Below are 17,048 nucleotides of genomic sequence, written 5' to 3'. Positions count from 1 at the left end.
GAAAATTCAAAGTTGAATTCACATTTTAAAGGCATTTAAAGATGAGTTCACATTACAAAATCTCACAATACCAATCAAGCAGGAGTATTCTGACGAAGATTACACATTTGTCCACACACCTTTGGGTGAAATAACAGGTAAATTTTTGACATTATTTTTCATTTTGAAGTAGACAGTTCCTGGTTGCCAGCCCAAATCTCCTCACTTAAGGTAAAAACACTGTCAAGGTTCTCTCACTGCCTTTCAAATCTAACTTCTGCTTGACTTACTGCCACATGAAGAAAAGCTTGATCATAGCTCCTCAGGCTCCAAGACACAAGCTCACATGAGCAGCAGCCCCTCTGGCTTCCATGAGACAATCCACCAAAGAAACTCACTGGTATATAAAGGGCTTAGGGAGAGGACTACTAAGAATTGCAACTACCTGTCAATTAAACCTGCACAGGTAGGAACAATTAGTGTCTCTTTCTTGCTGGTTTTTTTTTTCCCCTGGTGGGTATCTCATCATCAATCACCATCATCATCATCTCTCTCCTCTCAGGTTTTTAACTTGAGAGACACTAAGGTTTTCTTCTATGAATCATCACATGGTAAGGACGTCTACTTCAGATGGTGTACTCTAAGTTAAAAGGGCAGTCATTCTTGGCTTTACCCTAATATACACAACTCTGCAGCTATTTCAGTCTCCGGGTCACAGATTTCTCAAGGCATTTCCTGGGATAATCTGTGGAGTAGTAATGCTTCCTCGAACATCAGCAATTCCGACTGCCTGATGCGTTTTACACAGTTCAGCTCAGAGTCCAACTCAGTCACTGCTCAGGGTTGCCAAGCTTGCTCTGATTTTCCCTACCCACACGCGCAACCGTGTGATGAGATCCTTCTCGTTCACTAACACTCGGCCTTCCACATCAGCACGTGCCAGGCGTGCAGAGGCCGGGGACTGCAGAGGAATTAACCATTTTTGGAACTCGATTGCTCCCAAGCTGCTTCACACACTCCGGTCACTTTTGGTGTGTGACGTAGAGAATCTGCCTTTTTAACCTTAAAAAGCTTTCCTCTTACCTGAAATCCAGGTTACATGAGACATTTTTTGGCTGAAGCAGCATTAGTCACTTTGCTCATTAAACAAAGCCGCTACGGGTCTCGGCAGCAGAGCAGCGTTAGTCACCCCACCCCTAAGGGCAGCCCTGAGCCGAGGGTCATCCCCGGGCACGCTTCTGTAGCGACTAGCACCAGAGGAGTGGGAAGGCGCCAGGTCGCCGCTCCCCCCGCCCGCCTCTCTCCTCGCCGCCGCTCTCCTCTTCCCCGACACGACCCTGCGCTGTCTAGCGAGAATTTATTCCCCTTTCGTGATCGCAGTCTCACGGTGCTGTGTGCTCCGGCCAGCGGGCAGGAAGAGAAGCCCTTCACTAACTGAATTAAGTGTAGGCTGCTCTCACTCAATGTCTCAAGACAGCCGGATAGCGGCGTTAGGCACACCTCTACGGTACGGCCAGGCCGAGCCGCCGACAGATCCCCGCGGCGGGGTGCCTTGCCGGCCGCCGGGATACGGCTGGCTGGCGGACTGAGAAGGCCAGGACACCCGTGCTCCTCAGCGCGGAGCCAAGGACAGTGTGAACGAGCGGCCGAGGGCTGGAGAGCAGGGCTGGGGCGGGGGGGAACGGGTGCCAGCCGCCTTCCGCCGGCCGCCCTCGTTCCCCGAGCCGGCAGAGACGCGCCTGGAGCCGGCGGCGTCGCGCTTGACGGGGGCTGCAGGACAAACTCCGCGCGAGCTCGCGGGGCACCCCCAAGCGGCAAGTCCGGGCGCTGCACCTCCCGCTCCCGGCCAGCGGGACGCACCAGTCGGGCGTACCGACGGCAACCCACCCCGCCCGCCCCTGGCCCTGCGGAAAGTTCTCTGCGGCTTCGGAGCCGCCCAGCCCCCGCCCCCCGCTTCCTGCCCCGCCGCCGCTGATTGGGCAGCCCAAGAGGAATGAGCCCGCAGAGGAATGCGAGCCACTCTTTAAAGCGGCGTGCGGCGGCCGTCTTCTAGTGTCCTGGCAGTGCTGCGATCCGCTGCTGGTTGCCCGCTTGCTTTCTCTCGCCGGGACAGTCGGCGGGTGCCCGAGGATACTAGTCGTCGGTACCCGGAGGTGCGGGAGGCCGGCGCTGCCCGCCCGGATCACTCTTCCCGGAGGTAAGTGCTGAAGCGGCTCCCACCGCCCCCGCTCTCCCCTGCGAGGGCAGCAGGGTATCTGTCCCGTCCTAGCTGCCTCCCGTCTTCAGGGAGCCGCCGGTGAGCCGGGCGGTAGGTGCCGGTGTGGCGGCAGCACGGTGACCATCTTCTTGTGGCTGTCCTCAGGCTGTTTAGAGGGAGCCCGGTGCCATGGGACCAACAGCTGCGTTCTGCCTCCTCCTCCTGCTCTGCGGCGCGGAGGCCAAGCGTACTGCAGGTAAGACCAGACCCGTGCCGGCGCTCAGAGCAGACAGGGAAGGGAAGTGGGGTGGGGGAAAGAAAACACTTCTTGGTGTCAATGTACGCGGCTGAAATTGTGTTCGGTGGTGAAGTGTGACAAAGCTGTCAATGAACGAAAACTTTTAACCTTAGCATCAGCTGGTTGCGGATAGGAAACTTTCTCTAGTATGGAGTTTGTATAACCTTCCGAAGTAGGAATGCAGTCTCCAGGAGTGAAGCACGTGGCTTGTACCCCTCTGCACTGTAGGAACTGGCTGAAGAAGGGGTAGGGCTGTATATTGCTGTCATGGTGCCACAGAGGATCTGCTGCTGTGCTTGCTGTCATCCATCTGGCTAGGCAAGCCCCTTTTCAAGCCCCAACTCAGCAACATTGTAGCCTGGGCTTTTGCTGTCACCTCTCCACCAGAGCCTGTTGAGGTGGCAGAACAGTTGCTACCTTTGTGTGTCGGTCAGCAGGTACCTGGCAGTCCCGTGCCGACTGGCTCCTGTACAAGAATTCACATGAACTGCTGCACAGCAGCTCCTGGTGGGACTGCTGTATCGTTGGGGCTATGTCTGTACTCTGATGTAAGGTGCTGTATCTCACACCATATGCACTATGTATGCTAACAGTATGTTAAGCAGTCCTGAACGTCTACTCTGCTTCTTCTTGTCCCTTGCTCATGTATCTTGTTCTGGTCTCTGCAGAGTCCAGGAGCGATGACAACAGCGTCTTCGATCTCTTTGAGCTCATTGGCTTAATTCGGAAGGGAGCTGGGCGCCGGGCGCCCGGGGTGCACCTGGTGAAGGGACCAGAATCCTCCAGCCCTGCTTACCGCATTGAAGACGCCAGTCGCATCCCTCCTGTCCCTGACTCAAAGTTCCAAGACTTATTAGATGCCATCCACACTGAGAAGGGCTTCATCCTCCTGGCCACTCTCCGGCAAGCTAAGAAGAGTAGAGGCACACTGCTGTCCGTGGAACAGAAAGATGGCTCTGGTCATGTCTTCAGTCTAGTATCAAACGGCAAGGCAGGCACCCTAGACCTGAGCCTTTCTGGTGATGGCAAGCAGCAGATAGTGTCAGTAGAGGATGCCTTGCTAGCTACAGGACACTGGAAGAATATCACCCTGTTTGTGCAGGAGGACCGAGCTCAGCTCTATGTTGGGTGTGAGAAAATGGAGAATGCTGAACTGGACATCCCCATCCAGAACATCTTCACTAGGGACCTGGCCAGCAGTGCCAGGCTCCGTATTGCCAAAGGGGGAGTCAATGACAATTTCCAGGTAAGACTTTCACTGATGTTTCGCCTTGTGTTTTCAAACATCTGCCCTGAGGTGTGTTAGCTCCTCAACCATCCTAAATAGCTGCAAAGACAGGGGGAAGGGGTTCTGACTGGTTTGTGCTCATCTGATATGGACCATCTCTAAATCTACTAAACTTTAGTATTGGAGTTGGAAGGGTGAAGCATTAGATTTGTGGGAATAGAACTTTCTGCAGCAATAAGAAGGCACTGAAGTTTCCGAACAGGTAGTTGTAGTTTCACTGCTCAGCTTCTGAATCTTCTTATACGAGATTCAGAAATTCCTGGGGTTTTTCCTTTCTGCCTGGAGAGCTGCCAGATCCTTGTGGTCAAGGATTAGAATGTTAGGAAGCAGGGCTTGTTATCATTAAGAAGAATAAAGCAACATGTTTCACTTTGCCATCTTTCTGTCATGAAATTACTCCTAATAAACTTATGTGACCATAAGTGCCTCCAAGCTCTCTCCATGCAAGTTGTGATTCTTTACCTTACAGTTGCTGCAAGTGGTTGTAATTCTTCCTCTGTCCACAGGGACTGCTGCAGAATGTGCGGTTTGTGTTTGGAACAACCCTGGAAACTATCTTGAGGAACAAAGGCTGCTCCAGCTGTAAGTTTGCAATCTTTCAAATCCAGTGACCTATTAAAAATAAGATTTCTCGTTGCATTAGAAAGACAAGTTGAAACAGAACTCAGAAATATGCTGATGTGCAAATCCACATTGCATAAGAAATATGATTATATTTCTGCAGGCAACCTAGTGAATCTGATGGCAGCTGTCTAGCAGGTATTACTCTAGAATGATAAATGCATATGGTAAAAAATGCATTTATTTTATGTGCGTTTGTGTGTCTTAGCCACTAGTGCAATCATTACTTTGGACAACCCTATCAATGGTTCAAGCCCAGCTATCCGCACTAATTACATTGGCCATAAAACAAAGGACATTCAAGCAGTCTGTGGTTTTTCCTGTGATGAGCTAACAAATATGTTTGTGGAACTGCAAGGGCTCCGGTCCATGGTTACAACACTTCAAGACAGAGTTCGCAAAGTGGTAAGTGTTAGTTAAATTCATGGTACCTTTCATTAACTGGCACTTAGTGAATGAATTATAACCTGTCCTTTGAGAGCCTGGATAAACAGTAATAACTTTACCGTGACTTTTGTGGAAAAGGATGTTTTCTGCATTAACTTCTAAATATCTTCTCTCTGCTTTTCTTCCTGCTTTCTCTCCCTCCCCCTCCAAGACTGAAGAAAATGAACTCATTGCCAAAGTAGTCCAGATCACGCCCGGAGTGTGCATTCATAATGGAATCTTGCACAAAAATAAAGAAGAGTGGACTATTGACAGCTGCACTGAATGTACCTGCCAGGTGAGATTCCTCATATTCATAAATCCTCTGTATATAAATTCATGAGTTGAAATTAACAGGTATCTCTAAATGATGCTGTTTAAGAAAGAGTGAATCCTGCACAGAAATGGGCATACTGCAGTAGTCAAAGAATTATTAGATTTATTTCACCCTACTAGATCTCTGGTATAAAAGTAGCTTTCATGCAGTGTTACAACAGCAGTGTTTTAGAAAGTTACACATAACATCACTCCGATACAGCTTTTAAATCACTTTCAGTTCCTTAATTTGGGGAATGCCTGTATCCTTTATATAAGTCCATAAGTAAACTAAAAGTCATCATCAGTAGAACACATTTATAGTACTATTAGCTTTGCTCTCTGGGATACTTTAGATCCACATTCTGTACTTACTGAACCTCTTGCTGGCTTAATAGGAAAAGACATTCTAGTAGTTGGTAAATACTCTGAAACTTAAGAGTTTCTTTTCTTTATCTAACAAATGCTTCTGTTTGTGTCCTATTAGCAGTCACAGATTATATGGAGCAGCAGATTTCAGGTTAGCTATTTAAATCCCAGGATTGTCTGGCAATGTATTTGTGTTTTGTGTTCCACTACTGTAGAATGTTGTAAAAGTACACCAAAATGTACAATTCCTGAGTTTCTTTAAACTCTTTGCTTGCTCCCACTGTGGAGTACCAGTCTACTGAAGAGTGTGTTAATGAGCCTGCTGCTGTTTAGAAACTAAAGCCTGAATATTTGTACATATGCAGTCCAAGGCATCTTGCCAAGTTCTGCATCTGCTTCTATAGATCTCTACATCTTTTTGTCTTGTAATTGGAAAATGATACTGTGACTTCTGCATTTGCCTTTTTCCTACCAACCCAGTTACTCAATGTTAGCTGTAATTGCCTTAATGTGGTCATTTGCTTGGGGAGATTAAAATAGTAATCATAAGAGAATTCTCCTGACCAAGCTGCTACCTTCTGGGAGCAAAACTACAGGCTGCCCTTTAGTTCTTACCGAGATTGGAGGTGTATGTTCTTACCCTGCCTGTTTGGCTTAAATATCAAAGACCTCTAAGTATAAGTTACAGATTTCATGGCTCTTGAGCAGAGTCCACCAAACTCATTTTATCTTTACTGTATAATCAGCTTAAATTCATATTAACTGAAAAGAAAGTTGGCTTCTCATTCTTGTTTCATTCCCTTGAAGTCTGACCTTATACTTGAGGTATCACGTGAGAAGTTTTTACTCTAGCCAGCATCTGGTAGCTACTCTTGATCAGATTCTGCAAAACCAAAATACTTCTGCTCTTGGTGGACAAATAATGAGTGAGAATGGGAGCGAGATGGAGTTGGACTGAAAATACCTGGAACTACCCTGTTGTATTAGCTCTAAATACAAGGGTCTCTACTTTAGAGGTGCTATTGAGTCTTGAAGTGCTGCAGAAAAGTTCTCTGATCACTTAAGCAGACTCCAGACATCATTTATATTCCACTTATTTCAATTCTCACAATTCATTGTAGAACTCAGCAACTATATGCCGGAAAGTGTCCTGTCCTCTCATGCCTTGTTCCAATGCCACTGTGCCTGATGGGGAGTGCTGCCCTCGATGCTGGCGTAAGTACTTAATGCCTTCACACTTGTATTGCAGTTTGCTTCATCTAACTAGACACATGCTGCTCTAAAGTATACAACAACTGGATATAACCTTGCACCACTGGAGTAAGGCTAGCCTGATGCCTCTTTGAGGTTAATCAGTTAGGTAATGCATGTGAGCACGGAAATGTTTGAGTTCTTGGCCTTTATCTTGTACAAGAAAGGAAGATGCCTGTGGCTTTTGAGGACAGCTGTGTCTCTTTTTTTGTGAAGAGTGGGAGAAAAGGCTATAGAAAAATATACAGCTGCAGTTTTCTTCAGAGCTGTATCTCTCTGCAGCTAGCGACTATGCAGATGATGGATGGTCTCCTTGGTCTGAATGGACTTCCTGTTCTGTGACCTGTGGGAATGGGATTCAGCAGAGAGGACGATCGTGTGACAGTCTCAATAACCGCTGCGAAGGGTCTTCTGTACAGACTCGGACTTGCCACCTTCAGGAGTGTGATAAGAGATGTAAGTACTTGATCTACTCACATGGGTAATAAAATGCAGGCTGCTTTTATTGGCTTAATGTTAACAGCAAAGATTACCCTGTAACCTCTGTCACTAGGAAGGAGCAGTGGCTTTAAGGATCTAAATTAATCAGGTAAAGGGGACCAGATACCTAATGCAGTAAATAGGCATGTTTGGGCGTTGCTCCCAGGGCAAAATTTGAGGCAGTTTAGATATACAGTTTCTCTAGTGACAAAACAACTTGATTGTGACAATCAGTATTGAATAGTGACAGTGCTGAGGCTATCCAATACCTATGGAGTCTGGTACAGTTCTGGTACTGGCTATGCCCGAGGTGTTGTGCAGCTGAAGTGTGTTCTTCAGAAACTCTATTAATAACATACATCTCTCTCTTGCAGTTAAACAAGATGGTGGCTGGAGTCACTGGTCACCATGGTCATCATGTTCTGTCACTTGTGGCACGGGCATCATCACTAGAATTCGTCTCTGCAACTCACCGGTACCACAGCTGAATGGCAAACCTTGTGAGGGTGAGGCACGAGAAAACAAGCCCTGCCAGAAAGATCCTTGCCCAAGTAAGTGCATCCATGTGGTAACTTTTGGTAGCTTAAATGGTGAACTTCCTGAGTAGTTGCTATGTAGTCTAGCTCTAGTAATATTCTCCTTTTAAACTTCGGGGTGGGCTAGCTAAAACCTCACAGATTAGTTTCAGATGAAACTGATCTGTTTACATGAAATTGTCTTCTATGGCTTTTCAGTAGAGTCCATTAATTCTGTCACTTATGTCTGAGCAATGTCTGAAGAGCTCTCACAACAAAAGTAATAGTCCTTAGGAAGAAACTAGTTGCACCACAGAATTTAAAGCTATACATGACTTCTAACTTTTATCTTCCTTTAGTTAATGGCAACTGGGGACCATGGTCTCCATGGGATGCTTGCACAGTGACATGTGGAGGAGGACTTCAAAAACGTAGCCGTCTCTGCAATAATCCTGAGCCTCAGTATGGTGGGAAGACTTGTGTTGGTGAAGCTAGAGGGACTCAGGTCTGCAACAAACAGGACTGTCCAATTGGTGAGTATTCATTTTCCCATAAACATCTGAAGGTTGTGTACAATCTTTGAAATACTGATTAAAAACTTTGACATAAGTCTAAAACAGAAGTGCTAGAATTCTAAACTAGCATATGAGCCAAATACAGCACTGTAGCAGCATGGCAAATGTCCCTTATCTTAACAATTTCTTGTTTGTTTCTCAGATGGGTGTTTGTCTAATCCCTGCTTTGCGGGGACTACATGTACCAGCTCCCCTGATGGTTCCTGGAAGTGTGGTGCCTGTCCTCCTGGTTACCATGGTGATGGTATCCACTGCCAAGATATTGATGAGGTAAGAAGACTAGAGTTTTCCCCTTGAAAGGGAGTGAAAGAAGATGGGAAGGGAGAATAAAATCACAGTGGTTTATAATGCTAACCATTGTTTTTCTCTATCTCAAACTTCTATTTCAGTGCAAAGAGGTTCCTGATGCCTGCTTTGTCTTTAATGGAGTGCACAGGTGTGAGAATACTGAACCTGGTTACAACTGTCTTCCTTGTCCGCCACGTTTCACTGGGACACAGCCATTTGGTCGCAGTGTTGAGGATGCCATGGCTAACAAACAGGTATTGTCAACTTGAGAGTTATTCTAGGTTAAGAAATCTCACAAAGCGTCTGAACCACAGAAAGCACCTATGCATTTCAGGGAAGAAGGACTTGGCACATTTAGTAAAACCCATCCTCTGATTCAGAACAGGAGAAGCATTAAGCAGTTTGAGTTGAAAATGAGTTTTAAGTGACTTAGAGATTTTTGTAGTGCTTGGTTCCATTTGCAAATGAATAGGGTTTGAACAAGAAAAATAATGATTAGTGCTAAGACTGCTACTGGATTTGGGGAGTGGAAGAATGTAATGTATGAGGCCTTTTCCTTCCTGATTGAAGGATCTCTGGTCAAAATAAGCATGTACTGTCCATGTTTTATTTGAATCTGGAAAAAAATAGGGATAAAAAGATGTTTCCAGTGGATGTAATTTCTGTGTGGTCTTCTAGGTCTGCAAGCCACGAAATCCATGCACAGATGGAACACATGACTGCAACAAGAATGCCAAATGCAATTACCTCGGCCACTTCAGTGACCCCATGTATCGCTGTGAATGTAAACCAGGCTATGCTGGCAATGGTATAATCTGTGGAGAAGATACTGACTTGGATGGATGGCCAAATGAGAACCTTGTTTGTGTTGCCAATGCCACTTACCACTGTAAAAAAGTAAGTTTATCCTGTTTTCCCACCTACTGTTAACAACAGCTTGTCTATCTAATAAATGTACAAAGTACGTTACCTTTGAGGTGTAAAGCAAGTCTCTGTCTAGTTCGAGCTGTTAAGCTATCCTCTCTGTCAAGTTATACTGCTAGGAGACTCTTGCTGTTGCTTTAGATGCCCTTGCAATATGGGGAAAAAATGGAGCCTGAGAAAACTATAAATGTGTTATAAATGTTCTAGGAAGACTCTAGCTTAGCCTATGCCTATATCAGCTGTGCTCTGACAGATACCTTCAGAGGAAGAAAAGAAGGTAAGATTCTGAAAAGCAGCCAAATCTTTGTTTTAAAAATGGTTTGAACTATGGCCCTCTAAATTTTAGCTAGTCATTACTGTGAGGATAAGTCTGAAACAGTTACAGTAAGATAAGTTACTTGACAGAGGCATTATGACTTTGCTTAATGATTAGATATTACCTGCTAAAATCACTGTTGTAATCATGCCAGGAGTAACCTCATCTGTATTCTTCCTCCTTCTAGGATAACTGCCCTAATCTGCCCAACTCTGGGCAGGAAGACTATGATAAGGATGGGATTGGTGATGCCTGTGACAATGATGATGATGACGATGGCATCCCTGATGACCGGGTAAGACAACACAAAAGATGAGCCTTGAGAATGTAGTTTTCCTATTCCCCTTCCTTCTATGCTGGGGTCTAGATTCTAACCTTATCCTTGAAAGGACCATAGGAAATTGCTGGCACTGACTGTCGATATGTCTAACTATGCAGGTGAACTTTCTGCAGCTGTTTGAGCTTTGAAAGTGAATATACATCTTTTTTTTTTTAGTGAGGGTTTTTTGGTGGGGTTTTTTGTGTGGGTTTTTTTTTATTATTTTATTATTTCATTTTATTGGGGTTTTTTTTTGGTTGTGGGTTTGTGTTTTTGTTTTTTTTTTTTTTAACTCAGCCATTTCTATGTTCAGGGAAGTAGTGCTGTGTTTTGAGATAGAAGATTCCAGATTTAACTGTTTCCCTGCCTTCCATTTTTCCTTTCATATAGCGATACAATCATAAGCAGAAATCTGGTTAAAGCTTTAATTTGATTCTCTTTTAAAGGCTGACTTTTTTTCTTGCTTTTGCAGGACAACTGTCCATTCATCTACAACCCACAGCAGTATGACTATGACAGGGATGATGTTGGTGACCGCTGTGATAACTGCCCCTACAATCACAACCCTGATCAAACTGACACTGACAACAATGGAGAAGGAGATGCATGTGCAGTGGATATTGATGGAGATGGTAGGTGGTCTCTAAATCACTACTTTAGATGATTTTCTAATCACAGATTGATGAAATGTACTAATTTTTATGTTTTGTCCATGAACACATGAAATTTCTCCTCTGGTGGTTTCAGAACATAAGATTACTGAAATAACAGTTATAGTTAATAGAAATTGACTTTGAAATATACACGTTTTGGCACAGTTGTATTCTGGCTCTGCTCTTGCAGACAGTAGGGACGGAAGTGTGTAGCAGAGCTAGTTATGAGTTAAGTTTCAAAGCTTTCAAATGCTGCTCACAATGCTTTCAAAAAAATATGAAGAGTGTGATGGTTTTATGTAGTTCTCTGCAGCATGGAGCTGTCTGACTTTCATTCATGAGCTCTTCTTCATTTTACAGGGGTCCTTAATGAAATGGACAACTGCCAATATGTCTACAATGTAGACCAGAGGGATACAGACTTGGATGGTGTTGGAGATCAGTGTGATAACTGTCCACTGGAACACAATCCTGACCAGGTAGGGGATTTGCGTTATATAAACAGAAGGCTGGTGGAATTAAAAAGATAGTATGTTGTGTATTGTAGAAAATATCTGAACAACAAGTGGCAACTTAAATTTGACATGTTCCAAATCATTCTTATTAATTTTCAAATGGTGCCTTTATCAAATAACATGCCTTCACCATTCAAACAGGTGCTAGGTATTTCCTGAAAAGTAACTCTAGTGAAAATCTGTGAGACTCTTGTAGGTGCTTGTCTCTTAGGCTTGTCAGTTGTGGTGATTCTCATAGCGAGGATATGAAATTCCTGGGAGCACTGTATGAAAAATGGGTAGGTAGGAACTACCTGCTTCATAGCCTGAAGAGCTGTTTTCATGTGGACACAAAGTTGCTCTTTAATCTTTGTTTTTAATTTTGAAATGGCTGCATTTCAAAAGATACACCTTTCTTACCAGTAAGTTAAAGGCAGCACAGGTGCTCTTCTCAAAGGAAAAAGCATATTGTGAATTAAAATTCCTCTTCATAAAAGTCTAGGGGGATGTAGCCTCTCACACAATTTGCCAGTTCAAAAATGTCTGAAGCAGTAGATAAAGCCTGTGCCATGCTGTCATTTACAAGGCTGTAGTTTAGTAGCTTCGGGGACATATATGGAATGTTTGTAGGGTTAGAAAAGGAGGTGTTGCAAATCAGAGTGAAGTGTAGCCTAAAAGCACAGTTACTTGAAATATTTAAATAGGTAATATAAAATTTCTTAAGTCTTTTTCTTGCTTGCTTTACTCTACTTCCCTTCCTAAGGGTAGAAAGTGCCTGAAGATCCTTTCAGACAATGTTTCTCCTGACATTTTGAAATGTTAATATGACTCCAGTGGGGTTGGTTTGCTTGGCTTTTTTTTTTTTTGAACACTTTTCTAATCAAATTCTAGAAGCAGAAATAGTAGGTTTCAAACAGCAGGATTAGTAGCTATTCAAACTGTGTGGTATGCCTTCTGTCTACACCAGCACCAAGGTATAACTCACCATTGTTGACAAGATTACTAGACTAAACCTTGAGGCAGCCTCAGGGATGACTGGATTGGTTTTTTGGTGGCTGTTTTTTGTTTGTTTGTTGTTTTGTTGGTTTTTTGTTGTTTTTTTTTTGCTTAGTCATCTTCTGAAATAAGAAATGACTGGCTAAAATACATGATCAGCACACACAGCAGTTCATGCAGTCCTTGATCACTAAGGAAATAATTGTCTTGACTGATGAGTCATGGGGCATGAAGAGCATTATAGGCTTTTATGATATGGTGTGGAGGGTATAAAACAAAGACATGGTGGACTATGTTTTACTGTCTTTACTGGCTAGGTACAGAGTAGTCTGACCCTATCTGGTCCTTGGAACCAGGGAGTTGCCAGAGGTGGTTGGAGGTAAAGTACCCAGTGTCCAGTATGGTAGACTAGTGATAGTCATGTGGCAGAAGGGAGAAGAGAATCAGATGACTATGCTGCTTTCTGCTGCTGTGGATTCAAATTAAAACCAGGACAATGCTAAAGCAGTCTGAAAGCAGTTAGCACAGGAAGCTTGAAGTAGGTGTGTATTAATCCAAATACCTTTCTACATCCATCTTAGCTGTTGCTAAAGGAAGCAGAAATCTCAATTAATTCTAGCTGTTAAGACTCCTATTTCAGCCTTTTTAAAGTGGATTTTTTGAGTGTTCTTTCTCTTTTTCCTTTCTTAGGAAGATGCTGATTCTGACCGCATAGGTGATCAATGTGACAACAACCAAGACATAGATGAAGATGGCCATCAAAATAATCTTGATAACTGCCCCTATGTGCCCAATGCCAATCAAGCTGACCATGACAAGGATGGAAAAGGTGATGCCTGTGACCATGATGATGACAATGATGGTATCCCTGATGATAAAGATAACTGCAGATTGGTCGCCAACCCAGATCAAGCTGACTCTGATGGTAAGATGGCCAGTATCATACTTTAAAAGTATCTTCCAATAGTTTTGATGCGTGGGTTTTTGGTTGGTTGGTTTTTAGGGTCTTGTTTGTGTGTGGTTTTTGTGGCGGTTTGGGTTTTTTGTTTTGGTATGGTTTTGTTTGTTTGTTCTTTTGTTTGTTTCTACACTATTTAGGGTTGGACAGAACTTCCAAGTAACAAAAGATAGTGTCTGTATTGCTATAGTACTCCTCAGGAGTAAGGAGCAATGTAAAAATTATTACATACCCAACTTATTCCTAAAGCACTATCAGGCTGGGGTGAAAGGGCATTTATACAGCAGCTGTTTTGGTTTCTGTACCATGTCTGCCAGTAGTACCTGGACAGTCAGAGATGTGCAATTAAGATTACAACTCCAAGTTGTATGATTCAGAAGCGAACAACAGTAGTGATATAATGGTAAATTACTTCTGTCCTGCAGGTGATGGACGTGGAGATGCTTGCAAAGATGACTTTGATCAAGACAGTGTGCCAGACATTGATGATATCTGCCCTGAAAATGTGGACATTAGTGAAACTGATTTCCGTAAATTTCAGATGATTCCCCTGGATCCCAAAGGAACATCCCAAAATGATCCAAACTGGGTTGTTCGTCACCAGGGTAAAGAACTGGTTCAGACAGTCAACTGTGACCCTGGCCTTGCAGTTGGTAAGGGGGAAAACCTTAACTTCTGTTACACAAAGACCTTACATTGGTTTTGGGTTGTGGGTTGAGGAGAGGAAGAGAACCTGGGATATTAAGGAGTTGTTTAAGAATCACAAATGAGTGGTACCTAAAAATTTCTCCTTTAATGCTTCATAGGTTTTGATGAATTCAATGCTGTGGACTTCAGTGGCACCTTCTTCATCAATACAGAAAGGGATGATGATTATGCTGGCTTTGTATTTGGCTACCAATCTAGCAGTCGTTTCTATGTTGTCATGTGGAAGCAGATCACCCAGTCTTACTGGGACTCCACACCAACCAAAGCTCAAGGCTACTCGGGCCTGTCCATCAAAGTTGTGAATTCCACCACTGGTCCAGGAGAACACCTTCGTAATGCTCTGTGGCACACAGGAAACACTCCTGGCCAGGTAAGAGTGGCATTTTGATAACCTACTCTTCTGCACTGTAAGGCAGGCTGTTCTTCCAACAGGGTAGGCACTGTACATGCTGATCAGAACAGCATGGTGGTCTTGGTGAAGACTGATAACTAAGTGTCGTGGTTTAAGCCCAGGCCGTAAATCAGAACCACGAAGTCCACTCCCCCCCCGCCTTTCTTCCCTCCGCTTCTGGAGGGACGGGGAGGAGAATCAAAAGAATGCAACTCCCACGGGTTGAGATAAGAACAGTTTAATAACTAAGGTATAACACAAATCACTACTGCTACCACCAATAATAATAATGATAAAGGAAATAACAAGGAAGAGAATACAACCGCTCACCAACTGGTACCTCACCCCCACCCTGCCATGATCTCGCCCTTCCGGGAACTCTCAGTTGTACATCCTGGGCATGATGTGCTGTGGTATGGAATACCTCTTTGGTTAGTTTGGGTCAGGTGTCCTGTCCCTGCTTCCTCCCGGCTTCCCCTCCTCCCTGGCAGAGCATGAGACTTACAAAGTCCTTGGTCAGTCTAAACATCGGTGTTATCAGCTTTGTTCCCAGGCCAAAAGTCAAAAACACAGTGCTGCAACAGCTACTAAGCAGGAGAAAAACTGACTGCCACTGCTGAACCCAGGACACTAAGTATTCCAAATCTTGCAAAATACTGTATAAAAGTAACAGGACTGCATGCTGCAGACAGTCTTTTCAGCACAGTGGATCATTGTTTCTGGAATTGTGGAGTAGTTTCCTATTTACATATTTAAAAGCAATTTCAAATGCAGTCAATTTCAAAAGAATGCCCATGTTATCTCAGGCCTCTGGTTAATCAAGAAATACCCTTTTGTAGGTGAGAACTTTGTGGCATGACCCTCGTCACATAGGCTGGAAAGACTTCACTGCATACAGATGGCGTCTTAGCCATAGACCAAAGACTGGTTACATCAGGTGAGCATCATCCTTTTATCTGAAGTCATTATCACAAAGAAAGTAGATGTCTGTAAAGATGAACCTAACAGAAGCTTATCAAAGATGGCTGACCTATTATCTCTTTGTAGGGTTGTAATGTATGAAGGGAAGAAAATCATGGCAGATTCAGGACCAATTTATGATAAAACCTATGCTGGTGGTCGGCTGGGATTGTTTGTCTTTTCTCAAGAAATGGTGTTCTTCTCAGATCTTAAATACGAATGCAGAGGTAAGAAAGGCATTGCATTTAAGAGGTCTGTATAAATGGTTCAATAAAAATAAAATGGATCAAAAAATAAGAGCTAAGAGGGGAAGGTTCACCCATGATCTTTTATGGGTCAATCTCAAGTAAGTTCTGCAGGCAGAAATAGGACACCTCCCTGAAACTCTTCACAGTTAAAAGTTTAAATGTCAAAAAATCTAAATATATTTCTATTATTTTGATGTATCAGAAATCCATGTTGAGTTCCAGATATAAAATATATCTTGAATATCCTTCAAAATGACTTTAAAATGAATCAGCACAGCTGATGGTCCAAAGTGGAAATGCAGAATACCAACTTTAGCAAGCAAGAGGGTAGTGTCTTGACATGCAAAACACTGATTTACTTAAAAGTAAGCAAAGTAGAAGATTGTCCATGAACTGCAGGAATGCAATATAGTGGAGGTATATGACTACTTCCAGGTGCCCTAGTCTTCTTAAATTATGACTTTATTATGTCATGGTTACGTGGTTACATAGACTAGTTTCTGAAGTCTATTGTGAGAAAGTACCTAAGCACTTTCAGTTGTCTTTACCAATACATTCTTTACAAATGTCTGTAGGGATTGATGTATTGGACATAATCATGCATAATACACAGAAATATTTGAATATCTTAAATTTTTCTTTTCTTCACAGATCCATAATCACAAAGTTATTGGATCCAGAGACTATTTAAAAATGCTGGTATTGCACCTTCTGAAATGTTTAGCCTTATGAATCCTGGGACCATTATATTATTCCTTCCTTTCTTCTTTCTGTGTAAATGCGGACTCAAAACACATGACCTGCCTCAAGAGAATGCTTTTGAGAGTATGAAAGTGAGAACATACTTGGTATCTGACCTCTGCTGAAGTGGAAGGAAACAAATGTATCTTGCAAATGAGAATTGTCTTCACTGATCAAGCACACTTTCAGTAGGAAAGACATTTGTTTGCTGTTTATCACAGTGCAGTGTCACTGCCTCTCTAACTGGAGGTCCCATGGAGTAGCATTTTGTAAAAAGAACATCTTTGGATGTGCTGTGGACTACTTAAACTGAAGACCTTTCATTGTGTGGGGAAAAGGGATTTTGGGTGGGAGGGAGAACTCCAAGTCTTTTTATTCTTTATGGGGGAGAGGAATTTTTGTAATGAGGGCTGCACTGCTTTGGTTTACATCCATTTAACTTGGAGGAATTATTATAGTTTTATATGTTATATCTTTCAGATGAAAACACAGCCTTTTGCTCCATTTGTGGTGAGCTAGATCATTGCTCTGTCACACAGGACAAAGCCAATATCCTAAAACTGATTCCTGTGGTGAAAGGGGAGAAAAGAGGATAAAAACTGGCACACTGGATCACATCAGCTTTGGGAGAACTGGGATATACAATTAGATTCTATTTTTTTCCTGATTTAGATGCAGATCTTTCTTACCTTTAAATATTTTCTTTCATATACGGTGCCAAAAAGCACCACCATCTCA

At 43.3% G+C, this 17,048-nt stretch overlaps 1 protein-coding gene across 1 annotated transcript; it reads left to right on the top strand.

Annotated features, from left to right (window-relative positions):
- Positions 1-2,365: 2,365 nt before the first annotated feature.
- Positions 2,366-16,260, top strand: THBS1 (thrombospondin 1; the record flags this gene model as incomplete). Its single annotated transcript, XM_080618206.1, has 21 exons — positions 2,366-2,432; positions 3,143-3,720; positions 4,269-4,344; positions 4,592-4,788; positions 4,982-5,107; positions 6,615-6,708; positions 7,027-7,200; positions 7,599-7,775; positions 8,099-8,272; positions 8,457-8,584; positions 8,704-8,856; positions 9,281-9,499; positions 10,030-10,137; positions 10,634-10,793; positions 11,175-11,293; positions 12,995-13,229; positions 13,688-13,915; positions 14,069-14,340; positions 15,201-15,298; positions 15,409-15,573; positions 16,221-16,260. The coding sequence occupies 21 exons, from the start codon at positions 2,366-2,368 to the stop codon at positions 16,258-16,260; spliced, it is 3,588 nt and encodes a 1,195-aa protein (XP_080474332.1).
- Positions 16,261-17,048: the final 788 nt, after the last annotated feature.

Source organism: Psittacula echo (genome assembly GCF_963264785.1).
Source record: "Psittacula echo genome assembly, chromosome: 5".
NCBI classification, from domain to species: domain Eukaryota; kingdom Metazoa; phylum Chordata; class Aves; order Psittaciformes; family Psittacidae; genus Psittacula; species Psittacula echo.
Note: the sequence above shows the minus strand (reverse complement) of the source record. Positions and strands in the feature narration are given on the sequence as shown.